The sequence below is a fragment of the Bubalus kerabau genome, chromosome 6 (genome assembly GCF_029407905.1).
Source record: "Bubalus kerabau isolate K-KA32 ecotype Philippines breed swamp buffalo chromosome 6, PCC_UOA_SB_1v2, whole genome shotgun sequence".
NCBI lineage: Eukaryota > Metazoa > Chordata > Mammalia > Artiodactyla > Bovidae > Bubalus > Bubalus kerabau.
In genome coordinates, this window is record NC_073629.1 from 16,286,621 (window position 1) to 16,308,327 (window position 21,707).

Sequence of the window (21,707 nt, forward strand, 5' to 3'; positions counted from 1 at the left end):
CTGCCCCTGGGAGGGTAGTATGGGACAGCGAGGTTCCGCCAAGGCAGGAAGCTGCTGCTGCTGCTAAGTCGCTTCAGTCATCTCTGACTCTGTGCGACCCCATAGACGGCAGCCCACCAGGCTCCCCTATCCCTGGGATTCTCCAGGCAAGAATACTGGAGTGGGTTGCCATTTCCTTCTCCAATGCATGAAAGTGAAAAGTGAAAATGAAGTCGCTCAGTCGTGTCCAACCCTTCGCGACCCCATGGATTGCAGCCTACCAGGCTCCTCCGTCCATGGGATTGTCCAGGCAAGAGTACTGGAGTGGGGTGCCATCACCTTCTCCGAGGCAGGGAGCAGGAGGGAGCTACGGAGAAGAGACTGGGGCATGGGGGATATTTTCTAATCACTGGGCCTTCCAGGGAGCTTCATTCTAGGAAGGGCTGGGGGGAAGGGGCAGGGGTGTGGTTGGGTCAGGTGAGGGAAGAGACTCTGGGAGATCTGATTTCTCAGTGGTGACTCAAGACGGCAGGAGCATGAGCGCAGTTAATCCTTTTCAGTCTTTCAGTTCAGTTCAGTCTCTCAGTCGTGTCTGACTCATTGTGACCCCATGAATCACAGCACACCAGGCCTCCCTGTCCATCACCAACTCCCGGAGTTCACCGAGACTGACGTCCATCAAGTCAGTGATGCCATCCAGCCATCTCATCCTCTGTCGTCCCCTTCTCCTCCTGCCCCCAATCCCTCCCAGCATCAGAGTCTTTTCCAATGAGTCAGCTCTTCGCATGAGGTGGCCCAAGTACTAGAGTTTCAGCTTGAGCATCATTCCTTCCAAAGAAATCCCAGGGCTGATCTCCTTCAGAATGGATTGGTTGGATCTCCTTGCAGTCCAAGGGACTCTCAAGAGTCTTCTCCAACACCACAATTCAAAAGCATCAATTCTTCGGCACTCAGCTTTCTTCACAGTCCAACTCTCACATCCATACATGACCCCTGGGAAAACCATAGCCTTGACTAGACAGACATTTGTTGGCAAAGTGATGTCTCTGCTTTTGAATATGCTATCTAGGTTGGTCATAACTTTCCTTCCAAGGAGTAAGCATCTTTTAATTTCATGGCTGCAGTCACCATCTACAGTGATTTTGGAGCCCAGAAAAATAAAGTCTGACACTATTTCCACTGTTTCCCCATCTATTTCCCATGAAGTGATGGGACCGGATGCCATGATCTTCGTTTTCTGAATGTTGGGCTTTAAGCCAACTTTTTCACTCTCTTCTTTCACTTTCATCAAGAGGCTTTTTAGTTCCTCTTCACTTTCTGCCATAAGGGTGGTGTCATCTGCATATCTGAGGTTATTGATATTTCTCCCAGCAATCTTGATTCCAGCTTGTGCTTCTTCCAGCCCAGCATTTCTCATGATGTAATCTGCATGTAAGTTAAATAAGCAGGGTGACAATATACAGCCTTGACGTACTCCCTTTCCTATTTGGAACCAGTCTGTTGTTCCATGTCCAGTTCTAACTGTTGCTTCCTGACCTGCATATAGGTTTCTCAAGAGGCAGGTCAGGTGGTCTGGTATTCCCATCTCTTTCATAATTTTCCACAGTTTATTGTGATCCACACAGTCAAAGGCTTTGGCATCGTCAATAAAGCAAAAATAGATGTTTTTCTGGAACTCTCTTGCTTTTTTGATGATCCAGCGGATGTTGGCAATTTGATCTCTGGTTCCTCTGCCTTTTCTAAAACCAGCTTGAACATATGGAAGTTCACAGTTCACGTACTGCTGAAGCCTGGCTTGGAGAATTTTGAGCATTACTTTGCTAGCGTGTGAGATGAGTGCAACTGTGCGGTAGTTTGAGCATTCTTTGGTATTGCCTTTCTTTGGGATTGGAATGAAAACTGACCTTTTCCAGTCCTGTGGCCACTGCTGAGTTTTCCAAATTTGCTGGCATATTGAGTGCAGCACTTTCACAGCATCATCTTTCAGGATTTGAAATAGCTCAACTGGAATTCCATCACCTCCACTAGCTTTGTTTGTAGTGACGCTTTCTAAGGCCCACTTGACTTCACAGTTAAATCTTTTTAGTCTCTGCTGGCAGAGGTGGGCTTGGTGCTTTCGGTGAACTCCCAGAGAAACTTGTTGAAGGTGACCTGGGAAATTGGATCCTGCACTGGATTGTAAACTCTGAAACTGAGACTTCCCTGGTGGTCCAGAGGCTAAGACTCAGCTCCCAATGCAGGGGGCCCAGGTTCGATCCCTGGTCAGGGAACTATACCCCACAGGCCACAACATAGACCCAGTGCAGCCAAATAAGTAAGTAACTATTAAAAAGAAAAATGAACTCTTGGAATCACACATGGCTCAGAATAAATAACAACTCCATATTTGAAATCTTTCTTTACTTATTTATTTTTGGCTGCTCTGGGTCACTGCTGTGCCAGGGCTTTCAGTAGCTGCAGCAAGCAGGGCGGGCTACTCTGCTGCCATGCACAGGCTTCTCATTGTGGTGGTTTCTCTTGCTGCAGAGCACAGGCTCTAGGTGTGAGGGCTTCTGTAGTTGCAGCACTCTGCCTCAGCATTGTGGAGTGCAGGCTCTAGGGCTTTTAATGGTTGTGGCACACAAGCTCAGTAGTTGTGGCTTGTAGGCACAAGAGCCTAGTTGCTGTGTGGCATGTGGAATCTTCCTGGTCCAGGGATTGAACCTATGTCCCCAGAATTGGCAGGCAGACTCTTATGCACTGCGCCACCAGGGAAGTCCAACAATTCCATATTTAGATTGTTGTTCAGTTGCTCAGTTGTGTCCGACTCTTTGCGACCCCATGGACTGTAGCATACCAGGCTTCCCTGTCCTTCACCATCTCCTGGAGCTTGCTCAAACTCACGTCCATCCAACCATCTCTTCCTCTGTCGTCCTCTTCTCCTCCTGACTTCAGTCTTTCCCAGCATCAGGGTCTTTTCCAACGAGTCGGCTCTTTGCATCTGGCACTTAATAATAAATGAAGCGTATTTTATCATATATTTTCCTCATTTCCTTCTTAATACAACCCTGTGAGATGGGAACTCAGAGTGACTTGCTGAAGGTCACATTCCTGCCAAGTGCTGGGATGCCAAAGCTGGGATTACAATTCCACTGTAGGCTTCCTTCGAAGTGCATGCAAATGTGCAGTGCTTTCAGAGTTGCTTACAAGAAAAAAAAACCTTCCCAAAGTCCATTCTTTTTGTATCTGACCACTCATCATTCTGTTTTCCTTAGATGCTTCTGTGCCATCTTTTCCATGTTCAGAGAATTAACGGTTTCTCCCAAAGGAGATTTTCACACCTCACTTCTCTTGACATGATAGCATGTAAAACAGAAGCAGTAATGGGTTGCAGGCTGTTTTGACAAATACAGAGAGATACAGGGCAGCAAGCCATAGCTAAAGACAACTCCACTTCCTTAACTGGGGCTGGCTGGAAGCGGCTGTGGGCAGAGTCAGAGCTGGGAATTCAGGGTAGAGACAGATCACTGCCCCTTATTTAGCCCCTTGACTCCAGATAAAACTAGATAATCTAGTCCAGGAGTGGCTTCAAAGAGCCTTTTAAACTTATTTTATTCCAAGCTCTCTGGCTTCAGAAAACTTTTGGAGAGGAAGCCACGGCTAGAAAACCGACGTAAGTTTTCTTTCCTAGCTTAAAGGGTCGAACTGCAGTAGCCTCGCTGACTATAAAACCCATTTAACAATAAAATAAAGCTTGTTTGACTAAGCCCCTCCCCCACCACGACGTCACAAAGACACGCCCCTCGAGTCCTCGCCTTAGTTCACATCCAGAAACACCTATTTTCACTGTGGGGGCCATATATGGATTTGCTTTAGCACATGCATTAAAATGAACAGGTAAACAGGGAGTTCTGAAAGCTTTCGCAATATGAACAAGTTTATTCTTTTTTGGGTGTGTTTGTAGGATTATGTGGGAGGCAGTGTGAGGTTCACTTAAGAAATTTTAAGACGTCACCACCCCGGGAAGAGAATAGTTGCGTCCAACTCCCTCCTCCCCACGTGTCACGCGTGTCAGCTAAGAAGGCGGGGCCGTGACGTCAGGTTGTGGGAGGGTTGGACGATTCCAAGTGAGTTCTGGTAGGGGAGCTTCTTTAAGGGAGAAGGCTGCCTTAGGAATTAACATTCTTTCTCTCCATATTCCACTTGCGCAGGCTTTAATTTAAAACCATGGAAGCACGTGTGCTGGCTGACTGTCGTCTCCACGGCCATGAAGAAGACGGCGGCGGGGGCGGAACCCCTCCTTGTTGCCGCTCCACCGAGTGGCCGCGTCCATTCTGGGCCGGTGGTCGGATTTAAGGGGTAGGGAAAAGTTAGCTTTAGGGATCGCAAAGCGTGGTGACCCCATGGCCCCGCTGGGAGGCGTACCGGGGCTGGTGCTGCTGTTCAGCGGGAAGAGGAAATCCGGGAAGGACTTCGTGACCGAGGCGCTTCAGAGCAGGTGTCCGTGGGGGTGGGGAAGGAGGAGGACCGGGAGACCCCGAGTCATGTGACACGAAGGGTGTGTTGGGGTGTGATGGAGTGAGCTTTGGAGTTGGGGTCCTCAGGTTGCAGGGCAGAAGGAGCACTGAGTGGCCAGAAGTGGAGGACTGTCACCGTCAGGAAAAACAGCAGTCTACACACGCCAACATCAAAAAAGCAGGCCGGGCTATAGATCTTTCAAGAAGTATTAGTAACAGTTGCTACCAAGACGCTTTTTATACACCATTCCTAATCCTCCAGAGAGTATTTTGAAGTAATGTACAGAAGAAACTGAGTCACAAATAAAGGATTTGCCTCAGACCACACCCCCGTTGTACCTGACTCCACAGACAAATCCTTAGCTAGCACTCCACCTAGTTGATGGGATTTATTGAGCCTTTATTGTATGCCAGATACTGTTGTTAGGTACTGTGTGGTATTTTTAGTACTATCTTCATTTTGCACATGCAGAAAAGGAGACTCTGAAAAGTTCAAAAGAAAACCACCCAAATCTGCCAGGAACACAAAGTAATTGGTAGATCCAGGACTCAAATTCAGCTTTCATCTAGCTCTAAGGAATGGGTTCTTTTTGCTTTTCCCCACTGCTTCTTTAATACTTTTTTGTTTAACAGTCTTTTTTTTTTTTTTTTTTTTTTGGCCTCTGCCTGCATGCCTTTGAGACTTAGTTCCCCAATCAGGGATGGAATCCCAGCCCTTAGCAGCGAAAGCGTGGAGTCTTAACCCCTGGGCCACCAGGGCATTTCAGCAGGTTTTCTCCCAAAGGAAGATGTTCTGTGTAGGAGCATTTTTTCTGGGTAAGGAGAGCACAGAAGCCAGAGAAGGTGGAGTGGGGCTTCTCTCCTGTTGAAGGCCAGTGTGTTGAGGGTGCTAGGAGGCTGCTTTTGGGAACCATGGGGAGTCTAAGAGGTTGTGGAAAATCCAAGGCAGAGTTTGCCACCTGAACCTTTCACCACTAAGTATCTGCCACCTTTTCCCAAGTTACATTTCTCCACCCAGCACATCAATCAATTTGTGGTCAGAAGCAGACTCGGGAATTAGACTGCTGGGATTCAAATCCTGACTCACCACTTTATTCGAGTATGATCTTGTCCAAATTTCTAATGCATTCTGTTCCTCAGTTTTGTCATCCGTGAGTTGGAGATAATAGGGTGATTGTAAGGATTATATAAGATAATGTTCACAACTCTTAGCACCTAGTTACAGGCATGGCTTCCCAGGTGACTCAGTGATAAAGAATCCGTCTGCCAATTCAGGAGACACAGGACACGTTGGGCTTTGATCCCTGGGTCTGGAAGATCCCTGGAGTAGAAAATGGCAACCCACTCCAGTATTCTTGCCTGGAAAATGCCAAAGACAGAGGAGCCTGTTGGGCTACAGTATTTGGGGTCACAAAGAATCAGACATGACTTAGCAACTGAACACACCTGCACAGGCACTGGGACTAAACATGGCTTGTATTTTTATTTTACCAATGTGTGCGTGTGTGTGCTCAGTCGAGTCCGACTCTCCAGCACTCTGAACTGTAGCCTGACAGGCTCCTCTGTCCATGGAATTTTCCAGGCAAGAATACTGGAGTGGGTGCCATTTCCTACTCTAGGGGATCTTCCTGATCCAGTGATTGAACCCGTGTCTCTTGCTTTGACAGGCGGATTCTTTACCACTGCGCCACCTAGGATGCATTTTACAATACTGGCTTTGTTACTAGTACTTGACTTGCAGTGGTCCTTGGGGTGAGTCGGTTTTCCTCCCTCAACCTCAGTTTCCTCACCTGAAACATGGAAATAAGAACACCCACCTCACCACGTCAGTGTTTAAGTGAATCTCTGAGCATCTCACAGTCAGGGCAGAAGTCATGTATCTTTTTTTTTGGCCATGTGGCAAGCAGGATCTTAGTTCCATGACCAGGAATTGAACCCATGCCCCCTGCAGTGGAAACATGGAGTCTTAAGCACCGGACCAATAGTGAAGTCCCAGAAATCGCATAGCTTATTCACATTTGTATCACCTGGATCCAAATATAGTACCCAACAGATGGTTGGTTGAGTAAATTGAGCAAGTGAATGAATGAGTTGTTATGTGTGCGGACCAAGTCCTTTAAGACTGAGATACCCCTGGCTATGAGAGAACAAGTTCGGGAGCCCAGCAGTAACCAAATCCAGACTGAATATTCCTGGGATCTTCACACTGTAATTAATACTTTGATTTGTCTTACTTGTTAGTTTCAGGGCTTTTTCACATTTGAGTTTCATGTTAATCCTGTGGGAGACAGAACAGACATTGTTACCCCATTTTACAGATGAGGAGATCAGGGAAGTTGAGACCTGACAGGGTTATACGGGTACTGACAGCGGACACGGGGCTTCACTCTTCTGGGGCCTGGAAGCCTTAGGTTAATGGGGTTCGGCTCTCCCTGTCTCACAGGCTAGGGGCTGATGTGTGCGCTATCCTCCGGCTCTCCGGTCCACTCAAGGAGCAGTACGCTCAGGTAGGTGGCAGCTCTGTGGCACCTGGTGGGTTGGAAGGAGCCAGCTCCCAAGCTTTGGTTGCTGTGCTGTCGCTTGAGTCACTAGCAGGGTCCCTGTGACCCCCTGCTGCAGGGTCCCTATGACCCCCTGCTGCAGGGTGACACAGCTCTCCGCTTTCTATGGGTGGACCCATAGGGTGGCATTTTCCATTTCAGTTTCTTTCCCATTGGCCTTACTCACTTCAGGCCACTTCCCTAGAGGATGTTCAGGAAAATGTGTCCAGAAAAGGCTGTAGATGTGAGTTGGCAGCTCTGATGCTGTGTTATTGGTAACAGTCTGTACCCTTGTTCAAAAAATATGACACAGATCACCTCCCCTGCCCCCGCTAAAGTTGGCCCGCCACAACCCATGGAATTCTCCCCTTAGAAATTTAATCACATGACTTGTCAAGTTATATTGTTAAGTGAAAAAAAGCAAGATGTAGAACAGTGTATAGAGAACACTGCTGTTGCTAAGTCGCTTCAGTCGTGTCCAACTCTTTGTGACCCAATGAACTGTAGCCTGTGAGGCTCCCCTGTCTATGGGATTTTCCAGGCATGGATGCTGGAGTGGATTGCCATGCCCTCCTTCAGGGGATCTTCTAGACCCAGGAGTGGAATCCACATCTCTTACATCTCCTGCATTGGCAGACAGGTTCTTTACCGCTAGTGCCACCTGGGAATACCGTAGAGAATGCTGCATTTATATAAAAATGGGGAAAATTGTAAACATTTGTTCATATATTCAGCCATTCAACAGATACACATGGAGCGCATTCAGCACCATTCTGGATGCTTGGGTTGTGTAAGAGCCTGGGCAGGATACATAAGAGACTGGACCACTGGCTGCCTCCAGGAGGGGAGCTATGTGGCTGGGGAACAGAGAACGGAGATGCTTCACTGTGAACAATGTTTATTTTTTGAGTTTTGAACCATGTAAATTAAAAAAAAAAAAGGACTGTAAAAAATAAACAGGAATCTCAGAACCTTAGATTTTAAAAAGGGAGCCTGGGAATTGGAATCAGCTCCCCACACCATGGAGAGCCTGCTCTTCGCTTGCATTTCTGCCCTTGACCTCTAGGTGTGTCCTTGTACTTACGGTTCCTTGGTCAGCTGGCCCGTGTCTGGGCGACTGAGTCCACGCAAAATGAATCTGTTCCCTCTGCCATTGGTCTTCTCCCACCAGCACAACAGACCCATTTGTAGGGTGGCAGCCTGGGGGGTCCTGGGATAACAGAGTCAGTGGTTCTCAAAATCTTTTCCTCGTGGGAACCTTTCCCAAATGAAATTGGATGCAGAGATTCTTTGTATCCAGAAGACAGACTGGGAGCAATTTTGAGTGAGGGGGAGGCACTCAGCTTTCCCCAGTGGGGCTTGACACTTCCAAACCCCAGGGCTCAGAGGAACAGTTTAAATACCACTGGTCTGCTTCCAGACTTCCCGAATGAGGCCCCAGTCCAGACTGCTGAGCCAGGCTGGAGGGTGGGGTAGGGCCAGTGGGCAGGAGTTGGCATTTCTAAAACCTCAGTAGGAGACTCTGATAGGCCAGCCTGCCCCTGCTGTTTTTAAGTCCAGCACCACTTCATCCCTTACACCCATTACAAAACAGATTCAAAATGAAATGTTAACGCATTGATTTCTTCAGTTGCAGTGGGGACTATAATTGACAGGCCGACCATAATGCCCCTGGGAGCTAACCTTCTCCCATGGTAGAGTTCATGGGAAAGTAGTTTATAAATGGGAGATGGCTGTTGGCCTCACCTTGGAAGGTGGTAGTAGTTGATTTGACTGGCTGGGTCACTGCCCCCTCAGTTTGCCCATGAAGAGACTGAGTGGGGAGAGGGTCTTGCTGCATTGAATGCCAGGGGAGCTGAAACCTGAACCCTCCCATTCTGGGGCCCTCTGATGGACCCCGTTGCTTGCAGTGTCCCTGGAGAAAGGGAGGCCCGCCGGGTAGCAGCTGCCCAGGGCGTCAGAGCTGCCCCTCCTGCCTCAGGGTTCCAGGAGTGCCCGGAGCCAAACATAGGCTGACTCAGCAAAGGTGCCCGGAATTGGGAGTGAGGAAGGGGGTGGGGGGAGGGGAGAGAGACAGGGAAGCCGGGTCTCCTGGGCTTTGGGATGGGGACAGACAGTGCCAGAAGGGGTAGTGGAAGGACACAGAGTGCAGTGTTTTGAGACTTCCCACTTCTGGGTGAAGGCTGAGCCTGTGTGCCCAAGGGAGGCAGACTAATTCCAGGACTAGTTTAAGCCAGAAATAATTGGGAAGGTAAAACCGTTGCAGAAGGGAAAACCACATCACACATTTAAAGGCAAGCCAAGACAGTTTCTGGATGACCTCAAGACTTTTCTTCCATCTGTCTGCCAGTGCTCGGGATTTCTCAGTTTCTAGGCCGCTTTCCCTTGCAGGCCTCTGTCCTGGCGGCAACCTCATGAGTCCATGTAGCAGCCCTCAGGGAGGGCGGGTCAAGGTGGGGGTGGCGGGGAACCCTCTTTCTGTTTTAGGGGAGACCAGCGAGGTTGAGAGGCTGGTGGCATAAACAGAATGTGCTTTGGGCAGGAGCACGGCTTGGACTTCCAGAGACTCCTGGACGCCAGCACCTACAAGGAGGCCTATCGGAGCGACATGATCCGCTGGGGGGAGGAGAAGCGCCAGGCTGACCCAGGCTTCTTCTGCAGGAAGATTGTGGAGGGTGTCTGCCAGCCTGTCTGGGTGAGTGGGCTCTGTGGTGGCACTGAGAAAATCTGTTTCCCCAGCCCTCCGTCCTCCCCAGGTATGTCCATTTCTCGCTCTCCACAGCCACCTCCTTGGCCCAAGGCCCCGCTGTCTCTCACCCAGACAGCTGGAGTAGCCCCCACACTGGTCCCTGCTTCGACTCTTGTCCCTTGTGATCCATTCATCACACAGCAGCCAGAGTGACCTTTTAAAAACACAAACCAAGTCGTGTTTGGAACCCTTTGTCCTGCCGTTCTGATGGACGAATCGAAATCCTTAACATGAACTTCTGGGCCTTGACGATCTGCTCCTGCTGCCCTTCTAGCCTCCTTGTTCCTTCAACTGCAGCAACATGGGCTTTCTCTCTATTCCTGAAATAAATCAACCTCCTTCTAGAATCAGGGCCTCCGCCCATGTCCTTCTACCTGCCTGGAGTGCTCTTCCTTTCCCTCTTCACCTGGTTCGGTCCAGCTCAGAGTCCGTGGCACCTCCATCGGGAAGCCTTCTGTGATGCCCAGGTCCTAACTGGTGCTCCCTCTCCGGTGCTCCTGTAGCTCCTTACCCTTTCCCTTCCTCATTCTTTCTGGCAGCCAGTGGCACCTTCTTGTACCAGGACTGGTTCCAGGTGATGTGGGGATACATCATGTGAAAATCTGAAGTCCCTACTCTCAGGATACATACATTGTGGCTGGGGGTAGAGGGAGTTAGGCCCTAAATAAATATAGAATATGTGGAGATAGCTACTAAGGGGCAAAAGAAAGCAGGCTGCAGCTATGAGGAGGCCCTGGTTGCTGCTTTGTTAAGGGTATCAGGGAAGGCCTCACTGACATGATGACATTTGAGCAGGACCTGCAGGAAGTAAGGGGTGACCTAGATGGATTTTTGCAGGTGAGAGTTGAGTGGCAGGAGGTGAGGTCAAGTCATGCAGGTTCTCTGGAAGAGCCTGGACTTTGCTCTGAGTGAGATGGGGACTCACTGGAGGGTTTTGAGCAGAGGAGAGGCATAATCTGATCTTACGTTTTTAAAAATTTTATTTTAAAGATGATCTAGGATTTAAGAGGCTCTTCCTGGCTGTTGGGAGGAGGGCAAGAGTGGAAGCAGAGAGCCCAGACCGAGGATCTTTCCACAGGACAGCAAAGTGGCCATGGCTTGACTCGGAGTGGCAGGGGAGTGGAGAGAGGGGTAAATTCTGCACAGGTTTTGAACATAGAACCAGTAGGATTTCCTGATATGATGGCTCTAGGGTGGAAGGACAAGAGACAAGTCCAAGGATTTGGTTCTGAGCAGTTGGACAGCTGGAGTTGTCGTTTTCTGAGACAGCAATGATGTGGCAGAACAAGTTTGGGGAGAAAACCAGGAGTTTGGTTTCACAGTGTTAAGGTCCAGATGCAAGCTGATATGTGCTGTGATTGCCCGGTAATTAGTGAAGCTGCTGGCTTAGAGTGTCTCTCCCACTAGACTGTGAGCTCCCTGAGGGCAAGTACCAGGTCTGCCTACAACTCTACTCCAAGAGTCTAACACAGTGCCAGGCACATAGCAGGCGTTTGACAGGTGTGTGTTAGTCGCTCAGTCGTGTCTGACTCTTTGCGACCCCAAGTAATGTCGCCTGCTAGGCTCCTCTGTCTATGGGTTTCTTCAGGCAAGAATGCTGGAGTGAGTATTCTTCCCTTCATAGTATTTGTTTAATAATTGGCTGAGTGACCATGCCCGCAGCTTGGACAAGAACATCTGGCCTCTTTATTCACTGATTCATTCATTCATTGACCGTGTGCTCCTGAATGCTCCCTGTGGGTCAGGCGGTGCTATGGGCCAGGGACAGAGTAGTGAGTGAGACACAGTCCTTCCCCTCATGGAGCTACTCTACAGAGCAGGGATCAGACAATCAACCCACAGAGAGATAATGATGGTTTCATGAATACTTAGTGGTCAGAGAATAAACAGCATATCAGAATTGAGAGGGACAGGAAGGGAGCCAGGGTGGTAGGGTCAGCCTGTCCCAGGAGGTGACATTTGAGCAGAAACCTCTCTGAAGTGAGGGAGCCAGGCAGAAGGAGAAGGAAGGGCAAAAGCCCTGAGGAGGAGACCTGGTTGGGATGTTTAAGAAAGGGCAAGGTTGTCCGCTGGACGCAGCAGAATGAATGAAGGGAAGGTGACAGGAAATAGGTGTCACATCTTAAAGGGCCTTGTGAGCTGGGGTGAGAGCTTTGGATTTTATTAAAATGATGGGAAGTCTTAGGGGGACTTAGGGCAGGGGACTGACAAGGTCATATTTCCATTTTAAAAGGTTTTGGGGGCACGGACTGATTAAGGTATCTTTGTTTCTGGCCTGGGTTTGTTCATCTGTAAAATGACTGGCTGATCTGATTTCAGAGCCTGAGGCCTCTTCAGCTCACAGCACACAGAGTGGGAAGAGCAGGGCTCAGGCTGCATTGATCAGGGAGGGATGCCTGAAGGGAGGAGTGGCTGTCGCTTCCAGCTGGTTGGGTGATCACAGGGAATGGGGCTACACTTCTCTGGGCTCTGAGGTCTGGGCTCCTGCTTACTGGGAGTGGGGCCTGGTCTCTCTCGCTCCCCTTTGGCTCCAGCGTCCGGTCCTGCTGCTTCCTGCACCACGTCCTGTTGGTCACTGGTTTATGTTCTTTTCCTGTAGCTGGTGAGTGATACACGGAGGGTATCTGACATCCAGTGGTTTCAGGAGGCCTATGGGGCTGTGACACAGACGGTCCGTGTGGTGGCCACGGAGGAGAGCCGGCAGCAGCGGGGCTGGGTGTTCACACCAGGTGAGCTGCTCACAGCCTCTGCCCCAGGGCTTAGCATGCAGGCTGGCTGGCCGTCTTTGACCCGGCTACCCACTCCCACATTCTCGGTCTTCCGCTGTCTCCCTGGCAGGCTGGGGGGTGTGAGCAGGGGGTTATAAAAAGGAGTCTGAGGTCTGGGCTCAGGAGTGCCTCCAGATTAATAAGTGGAGTTGAGTAGAGGATGGTATCCTTGGGATAAGGGTTTCCCTGTGACCTTGGCCTGGTTCCCTTACCTGGGTTGTCTTCTCTAGGCCAGTGGGCTTCTGGAGGTCTGGCTGGGACTCTCTGCTGCCCCTGGTCCTTCACCTTTGTGTTCCAGCCTGGAGGGGGCACTGACAGTGAGGCAGAGGGCAGGCCTGACAAACCTCACTCCTGTTTGATTGACACAGTGGGGGACGGGGAGAGGAAGCTCTCCTAGATGGCCCTAGTGGTGGCAGCCCAGGACCTGCTCTGTGGCAGTTGAGGGACATAGCTCAGGTGTCACTGTGACTTGAGGGATCAGTGGGTCTGACTCTTCTAAATGAGGTGAATAGCTTCCTAAGGGCAACCCACTCCAGTATTCTTGCCTGGAGAATCCTACGGACAGAGAAGCCTGGTGGGCTACAGTCCCTGGGGTCGCACAGAGTCACGACTGAGTGTCTAAGCACATTCATCTCCTGGGCACTCACTCTGGCTTTGAGCATATTATCTCACTTTATAGTCACAGCGGACCTGCCAGGTGGATGCCCTTGTTACCAGCCTCACTGAGAATGGCACATGCTGCCTCCCAGGGGGCCTGAGTCGGAGATGTCGGGATCGAAATTGACACAACCGGCTTTGCATAGAATGAAAACAAAATTACCGTTTGGGTTGTCTGTGGTTTGAGATGGCAGTGACAAGTGAAGACGTCCGTGGGCCCCTCTGTGGGGCTCAGGTGCTGTGGGCCGCTGAATCTGATGTCCCGGTGTTTCAGGGGTGCGGGAGTGCCCTCTGGGGTGACTGGTGCTTAGCTCTGAGGGTCTGAGGAGCATTCAAGAGAGGGTGGCTCCTTGTGGGGCCCGCAGGCCTCGATGCCCTGTGTTTGTTGGGAGGGACGGGCCTGACCCTGCCATACCTCTCTGCAGGGGTGGACGACGCTGAGTCAGAGTGTGGCCTGGACAACTTCGGGACCTTCGATTGGGTCATTGAGAACCACGGGGATGAGCAGCGCCTGGAGGAGCAGTTGGAGCACCTAATAGAATTTGTCCGCTCCAGACTTTAGCTGGCAGCTTCTAGGAGCAGGCCGGGGGCCGCTGGGCTGAGGGTGGGCTGACTGTGTTGGACATGCGGTTGCTGATGCTGGCTGAGGTTGGGGAGCAGACAGAGGGCCTGGGTCAAGCTTTCTGGGGGCTGATAGGTGTCAGACAAGAAACCGCTAGGGACCTTATTTCGTCATGAAAAGGACAGCCCTGCCTCTTTACGAGGAGACTTAAAGGGCAGAGGGAGGGAGTTGGCTGTGTTTGAAGCAGAAGCGTTACCATCTCCACAGGCGCCAGGCCTGTCAGCCTGGGGTGGCCGTGATTCCCTGACTGGATGTTCTCAGCCCCTTGTTCTGAGCAGGAGCCTGGGGCTCCCCAGTGTGGATATAATAAACCTCTTTGGAGCACCTGCTCAGAACTGGACATCTCTCTTCCCAGATGACAGCTCAGCTTGCGTGGGGCTCCGTAGTGTCTAGGCTGACCTGGTGGCTCTGGGTTCCTGCTCTGTCTCCCCCCTGGGCTGCAGCATATCCTGCAGAGGCCGACCTTGATCTGGACCACTCAGGTAACAGGCCTGTGTATGTCTGAGGCAGGATGGGAGTCTGAGGGTCTCATCTGCTGGGATGGCCCCAAGAGAGGCTCAGTGTTCCACAGAAAGTGCACCAGCAGGTACCCAGAAGGGCTGCGGTGTCATAGAAAGCCAGAGGCACCAGAGCTGGAAGGCCCTTGGTAACCATTGAGAGGCCCTGGGCAAGTCATGTAACCTCAGCTTTCCCACAGAAGTCCTTGGACTTGACCCCGCTTATTTACAGAGCCGTGTGTGTGTGTGTGTGTGTGTGCGTGCGCGTGCGTGCCAGGTCACTTCAGTCATGTCCAACTCTTTGCGACCCCTTGGACTGTGACCTGCCAGGCTCCTCTGTCCATGGGATTCTCTAGGCAAGAATACTAGAGTGGGTTGCCGTGCCCTCCTCTAGGGGATCTTCCCACCCAGGGATCAGACCTGCATCTCTTATGTCTCCTGCATTGGCAGGTGGGTTCTTTACCACTGGTGCCACCTGGGAAGCCCCGTAGAGCCTTATGCTGCTGCTGCTGCTAAGTCGCTTCAGTCGTGTCCGACTCTGTGTGACCCCATAAACGGCAGCCCACCAGGCTCCCCCATCCCTGGGTTTCTCCAGGCAAGAACACTGGAGTGGGTTGCCATTGCCTTCTCCAATAGAGCCTTATACAATATCTAAATTTCTTCCAGATTCTTCACAGCCACTCTGTGAACAGTCAAGGAGGACATTTTATCTGCATTTAGCAGATGCCAGGAACTCAAGAGAAGTAAACAACCTGTCCAGGGTAGAGGATTAGTAAATGTTGGCACTCTGGCCAGAACACAGGCCGCCTGACTCCTAACCGGGGCCCTCGGCCATGTACCTTTGGGGTATGGTGCAAAGCCGCATGGCCATCCTGGCCATCCTATTGCGTAGCCTGGGCCCGCCACCTCTCTGGCACTGACTTTGTTCTCCTTCTATAAATTCTGATGGTTCACACTGATAATGGGACAACCAAGGAAATTCCATCGGTTTCACTGTGACCCACAGTGAACTCTACACATTCCTGCCCACATCTCCTCCCTAGATTACCTCTTCCTGAGACTAGTCCCCTGGCTCCCCCACAGGCCTGAAAGCCGTGGACTCCTCTGTGTCCCCTAACCCCCGGCTGATTGGTCTCCAGGTTATGTTAATCTGCCTTGCCTGTGTCTGTTACTGAATGCCAGTCTGTGTGCCTGACACACAGTGAGGCCAGACAAGACTGAAATGTCAGAGTTTGGAGCAGAGAGAGGTTCACTGCAGGGCCACGCAAGGAGTTGGGTGGCTTCTGCCTTAAAAGACCCCCAACTCCTGGAAAGCTTTCAGCAAAGCTCTTTTATAGGAAAGGAGGGTGGCGTGGTTAGTTGTTGCAGGCTTCTTGGCGTCAGATCCTTTGTTCTTAAGGTCAGGTCAAGGTCCGGTCACAAGGTTGCTGGAAGCCTCCACCAAAACAAATGTTATTCTCTGTTCTGACAAAGAAGGGCAAAGTCCTAAGGCTCAACTTTTGCCCTCTGAGGCCCAGGCTAAGAGGAGGAGGAGTCCCTGGGCTGGCCGGTTACTCTGCCCCAGAGCGTTGGTCGAGTACCCAGTTTGTGTCCTTCCACCAGTGTCCAGGCCCTGCTGAAGAGGCAGATCTCAGGGGGTGGCGCACTCAGCGGCAGGTCCCCAGAGCCTGCCCAGCCATCATCACTGAGGGAGCCAGGCGCCCAGCACCCAGCCAGCCCTCGGGCTTTTCATTTAAACTGGAGCGAATCATTTGGGTGGGATCAGTAGGGATACATGTTGTAGCAAATGCCCATCAGGTTAGTTCCCAGCTCACAGCAGCTGCCGTTCTATGAGAACAGCTCCACCCATAAAGATAGACCTGAAGTCATGATGAGCAGTGACCTTGCAACCTAAACTTGACCTCTGGCCACCTCCTAGGGGATAGACAGCTGATCTCAGCTATATCAATTTTTGAAATGTGAATGGAGACACTGAAGCTGGTTGAAGCTGTGACCTTAATGGCAGTGTCCATGTACTCCAGTTGCTGAGGGAGGCCTCTGTGGCTGGTGACCCGTGGAGACCAGCACCACCATTAGATCGCAGCGGGGGAATGGAGGAGAGGGCGCAGCTGCTGCAAGGCCTGGGCCTGGCCAGCAAGTGGCCGTGGTGAGGGCTCTGGAGCTCTGTGAGAGACAGTTCTCTGCCTGTCCCCAGGCCCCCCAGCTCACCCACCAGCTCTGAGGCTAGAGAGCCTGGATAGCCCCGGGGAGAAGGCTGAGATCACCTCTCACCTACTCTGCTGTAAGGACCACTGCCCGGCTGACTGTTGGCGGAGTGGCACCTCTAACCACAGCGCTAAGGGTCTGGAACTCATCACCGAGCACCTGCCCCGCCCCATCACATGTCTTCCCTCTGGGATTCTCACTGGCAGGTAAACTCCCTGATGGTTGGGCCATGTCTGTCCATAGTTGCAGTCCTGTCTCCTAGAGCTGTGGGTCCACAGTGGGCATCAGACAGTGGATGTGATTGGAGGCAGGGTGAGGCAGGACTGTGGGAGTCACGCTGGGTGGAATCCTGTGGGTGGTCATTTCATGCATTGGATGTTTCCTCACCTCCCAGCAGAGGCTCTGATCCAGCCCCCCTACCACTCTCCCTGGGCCTGGAACCTCTGCTTCCTGCTGGTATTGAGACTGCTGGGGTCCTTTCCAACACAGAGACTCTGGCTCCTTAGTTCCTTAGTTCCACTCTTTGTGAGGGCTTCCCTGATAGCTCACTTAGTAAAGAATCTGCCTGCAATGCAGGAGACCCTGGTTCAATTCCTGGGTAGGGAAGATCTGCTGTGGAAGGAATAGGCTACCCACTTCGGTATTCTTGGGCTTCCCTTGTGGCTCAGCTGGTAAAGAATCTGCTTGTAATACTGGAGACCTGGATTCGATCCCTGGGTTGAGAACGCCCTCTGGAAAAGGGAAGGGCTACCCACTTCAGTATTCTGGCCTGGAGAATTCTATGGAATTGCGAAGAGTCAGACATGACTGAGCGACTTTCACTTCATTTGTGAGGTCACGTCCCCCTCAGCGTTGTACCAGGCTCAGAGATGACGGATTTGTTTTTCTTTCTTCCTAGCTTTAGTGAGCTGTAATTGACGTATAATATTTATAAGTTTAAGGTGTACACATGGTATTTTGATACATATTATCTATTACAAAATTGGTGAAGAGCCGATTCACTGGAAAAGATCCTGCTGCTGGGAAAGGTTGCAGGCAGGAAGAGAATGGGGCAGGGGATGAGATGGTTGGATGTCATCACTGGCTCAGTGGACATAAGTTTGAGCAAACTCCAGGAGATAGTGAAGGACAGGGAAGCCTGGCGTGCTGTAGTCCACAGGATCACAAAGAGTCGGACATGACTGAACAACACACCTCTGTCACCTCACATAAGGGTCGTTTGTTTTGGGTGATGGTGAGGACATGTGGCAACTTCCAAGTATATAATACAGTGTTGCTAAGTACACTGACTATGTGGTACCTTAGATCTCCAGAACTTGCTCATCTCGTAACTGAAAGTTTGTAACCTCTAACCAACATCTCTGCATTTCTCCAACTTGCAGCCCCTGGCAGCCAACATTTTACTCTTGTTTTTGAGTTCAGTTTTTTTAGATCCTACATGTAAGTGAGATCATGCAGTATTTATCTTTGTCTGACTCTTTCACTTAGCATAATGCCCTCAAGGTTCATCCATATTGCTGCCAAAGGTGGATTTCCCTCCTTTTTTTTTTTTTTTTTTTTGGTTGAAAATATTCCATTCTGTGTAAACGTAGCACATTTTCTTAATCCATTCACTCACGGATGGACAGTTAGGCTGTTTCCATGTCTGGCTAGTGTGAACGATGCTGCAGTAAACATGGCGGTGTGGATATCTCTGAAATAGTTGTTTTCTTCCCTTCAGATGTCTGCCCAGCAGTGGAATTGCCCTATGATCACTGATTGTTGTTAATTAAGTTTAAATACCAAGGAGGCAGGGATGAAGCAGAGAAGGGAACGTGGGGTTGGTGGTTCTCATATGTCCCTTGTAGGGGTGCTGACCTGGTTCCTGGCTCGGAGTGTTTGGAAGAGTCACAGGATGTGACTTGGGAAGCCAGTGAGTCTGCTGTCCATCCTTCGACAGGTTGGCCCTGATGCCTCTTAATGTGGGAGGACCCAGTGGCTAACTAGAGTCACTTCTACTGGACTTGAAGATTCTCTGCACTTTAAAAAAAAACCCTGAAATTTCTCTAAATATCAAAATCAATAATAACCCTGAGTTTTGATGCCCTATGTTATGATGAGAGTTTTAACTCCTTTTGTTTCAAGACATTCTCCCCACCCTCCTAATCTGTTAATTTTGTATATGGTTATGATCTCAGAGTATTGCTCTTAAGTTATTTTTAATATTATATATATGTTCTTAATAATAATGATTTGTATCACTAACATTCTCTTAAAATTTTACTATTCTGCTTTTAAACTGCTAAATGGAGGTATAATTGGTATTAATTGCACATATTTAAAGTACACAATTTGGCAAGTTTTGATATTTGTATATGCCCATGATCACAACTATGATGGTCATATCCAGGACTTCCCTGGTGGTCCAGTGGCTAAGACTCCGAGCTCCCAACGCAGGGGGCTTGGGTTTGATCCCTGGTCAGGGAACTAGATCCCATATACCACAGCTGAGAGTTCTCACGCTGCAGCTAAAGATCCCAGATGCTGTAACGAAGATCTGGGATCCTGTGTGCAACTGAAGACTGGTGCAGCCAAATAAATAAATATTAAAAAAAAAATGGACATATCCATCATCCTCAAAAACTTCACCATGTCTCCCTTCCCTCTCCCAACCCTTGTTCCCAGGCAACTACTGATTTGCTTTCTGACTCTATAGATTAGTTGTCATTTTCAATAACTTTGTATAAATGAGCTATACACTGATAGTCTTTTTTGGTCTGATTTCTTTCACTCAGCATAAGTTTTGAGATCCATCTACATCACTGCAGGTTCATGTGGATAGTTTGCTTCTTTTAATTGCTGTTGTGTGGTATGAATATACCACCATCGTCTGTTCATTCACCTGTTGAACATTTGGGTTCTTTCCAGTGTTTGGATATAACAAATAAAGAAGCTATGAACACTCAGGTAACATTTTGGTGTGTGGATATGTATTTTGGATAGATACATTCTTAACTTTTTAGAAAGCCATCACACTGTTTTCCAAAGTGGTGGTACAACATGCTCCCCAGTACTGAATGAGAATTCCAGTTGCTTCATATCCTCACCAATGCTTGGTATGGTCAGTCTTTTTAATTTTACCTATTCTAGTAGGTATATAGTGGAATCTCATTAACATTTTATTTGCATTTCTCTAAGATTAATTTGATACAAATCCTATGTTCAATTTTGATAAAAATCTCTCAGCAAACTGGGAATAAAATGGAGCATCCTCTACCTGAAAAAGAACATCTACAAGAGCCCTATAGCTAACAGCATACTTCATAGTGAAATACTAAATGCTTTCACTCTAAGACTGGGAAATGAGGGAGGGTTGTCAACTCTTATTACCTATTCAACATCATATTGAAGAGTCTAGTCTGTAATAAGAAAAAGAAAAGGCATCTGGATTGGGGCGGGGGGAAGTGTAAAAATGTCTTTATTCACATATAGCATGATCATTTATATAGAAAATCTGATGGAGTCTCCAAAAAAACGACTAGAATTGATAAGTGAGCTCAAGATTTCAAGATATAAGATCAATGGATAAAAAGAAATTGTATTTCTCTTTATAAGCAAGAATTAAAATCGGGCTTCACTGGTCCAGTGGTTAAGAATCTGTCTGCCAATTCAGGAGACAGAGATTCGATCCCTGGTTCAGGAAGATTCTACGCGCCTCGGGGCAGCTAAACGTATGTGCCACAACTACTGAGCCTGGGATCTGGAGCCTGTCTGTGCCCTGTGACCAGAGAAGCTACTGCAGTGTGAAGCCCTCACGCCACAGTGAGGAGGAGCATCTCATCTCTGCAACTGGAGAAAGCCCACAAAGCAGCGAAGACCCAGCGCAGCCAAAAAATAAGAAACGAAATCTTAAAAAGTTTAAATGATGCAAATTAACTATAGCATAAAAAACATGAAATAGTGGTAAATCTGATAAAAGATATGCAAAATCTGTACACTGAAATCATTAAAGATGACCTAAAAAGCAGAGATTATACCATATTCATAGATTCTAAGAATCAAGATATTCATTTTTATTGAGACATCATTACATACAGTGAAATGTACTGGCTTTAAGTGTACAATTTGAGTTTTGACAAATGTGCATATCTGTTTAATAAAAGTCATTTATAAAATAGAGATGTTTTCTTCACTCTAGGTTTCTTTTTCATCCTTCCTAGGAAGTCAGCCCCTGTCCCCCCAGAAACAACTGTTGTTTTAATTTCTTTCATATTAATTAATATTAATTAATTCATATTAATTAATAGTTTCTTTCATATATTAATTTTGCCTGTTCTGGAATTTCATATAAATGGCTAACATCCAGTGTGAAAACACGTTTACAACAATTATTTTTTATTTTTAAAATTAATTTTTATTGGAGCATATTTGCTTTACAATGTTGTTAGTTTCTGCTGTACAGCAAAGTGAATCAGCTACATGCATATCCATGTATCCTCTCTTTTTTGGATTTCTTTCCCATTTAGTTCCCATTTAGTGGATTCTCATTAGTTATCTATGTTGTACATGATATCAATAGTGTATATATGTTGATCCTAATATTGTTTATTGGCCATTCCATGCAGCTTGTGGGATCTTAGTTCCCTGACCAGGGACTGAACCTGGGCTCTGGCAGTGAAAGTGGAGTCCTAACCACTGGACTGCCAGGGAAATTCCCCAACAATAATTTATTTTTTAGACTTAACTGGTTTACTGCACACTTTTGAGTTTTTCCATGTTACCTCAACTTCCCCATTTTTGAATTTTTATTTTACTTCCTCTCCAGATGGTTAATTGCCTTCAAATACTTTTTTCAAAAAGGTCATGTGGGTGGTATGATTTTCTGAGCCCCTGTGAATGAGAGAATGACATTCTGTTGCCTCTACACGTGGACAGTGCCTTGGCTGGCTCAGGATTCATGACCTGGTTCCACTGTTAGTGTTTAATGTTGAGGAGTCTGAGGTCACCTTGAGTTTTGTTCCTTTGAAGGTAACCTCCTTTTGCTGTCTGGATGCTTTTATTTTTTTTTCCTTGGCCTTCACTTTTGAAATTCAAATTCTGGCATTCTCCAAGGCAGAACGTGGACATGTTTGAACAGAAAAAAGTTGGTGCTCATTGTTCCCTGTAAAGCATTATGGAGAAATGAGATGGAAATTTAAACTGTCTCATATATCCA

The 21,707-nt window shown here is 48.6% G+C and overlaps 1 protein-coding gene across 8 annotated transcripts; it reads left to right on the plus strand.

The window, feature by feature from the left end:
• The first annotated feature begins 4,115 nt into the window (after positions 1-4,115).
• Positions 4,116-20,645, plus strand: PMVK (phosphomevalonate kinase). 8 transcript variants are annotated; one of them, XM_055584146.1, is made up of 6 exons: positions 4,133-4,456; positions 6,919-6,982; positions 9,558-9,710; positions 12,364-12,493; positions 13,615-13,793; positions 14,167-14,263. In XM_055584146.1, exons 1-5 carry the CDS (start codon positions 4,362-4,364, stop codon positions 13,749-13,751), a joined length of 579 nt encoding a protein of 192 aa, XP_055440121.1. In that variant the 5' UTR covers positions 4,133-4,361; the 3' UTR covers positions 13,752-13,793; positions 14,167-14,263. The 8 variants fall into 8 exon arrangements, with proteins under 8 accessions (XP_055440122.1, XP_055440124.1, XP_055440125.1 ...); XM_055584148.1 differs by adding an exon at positions 6,143-6,227 and having other exon boundaries at positions 4,135-4,456; positions 13,615-14,292; XM_055584147.1 differs by lacking the exons at positions 12,364-12,493; positions 13,615-13,793 and adding an exon at positions 14,975-19,465 and having other exon boundaries at positions 4,116-4,456; positions 14,167-14,293.
• The last annotated feature ends 1,062 nt before the right edge of the window (positions 20,646-21,707 follow it).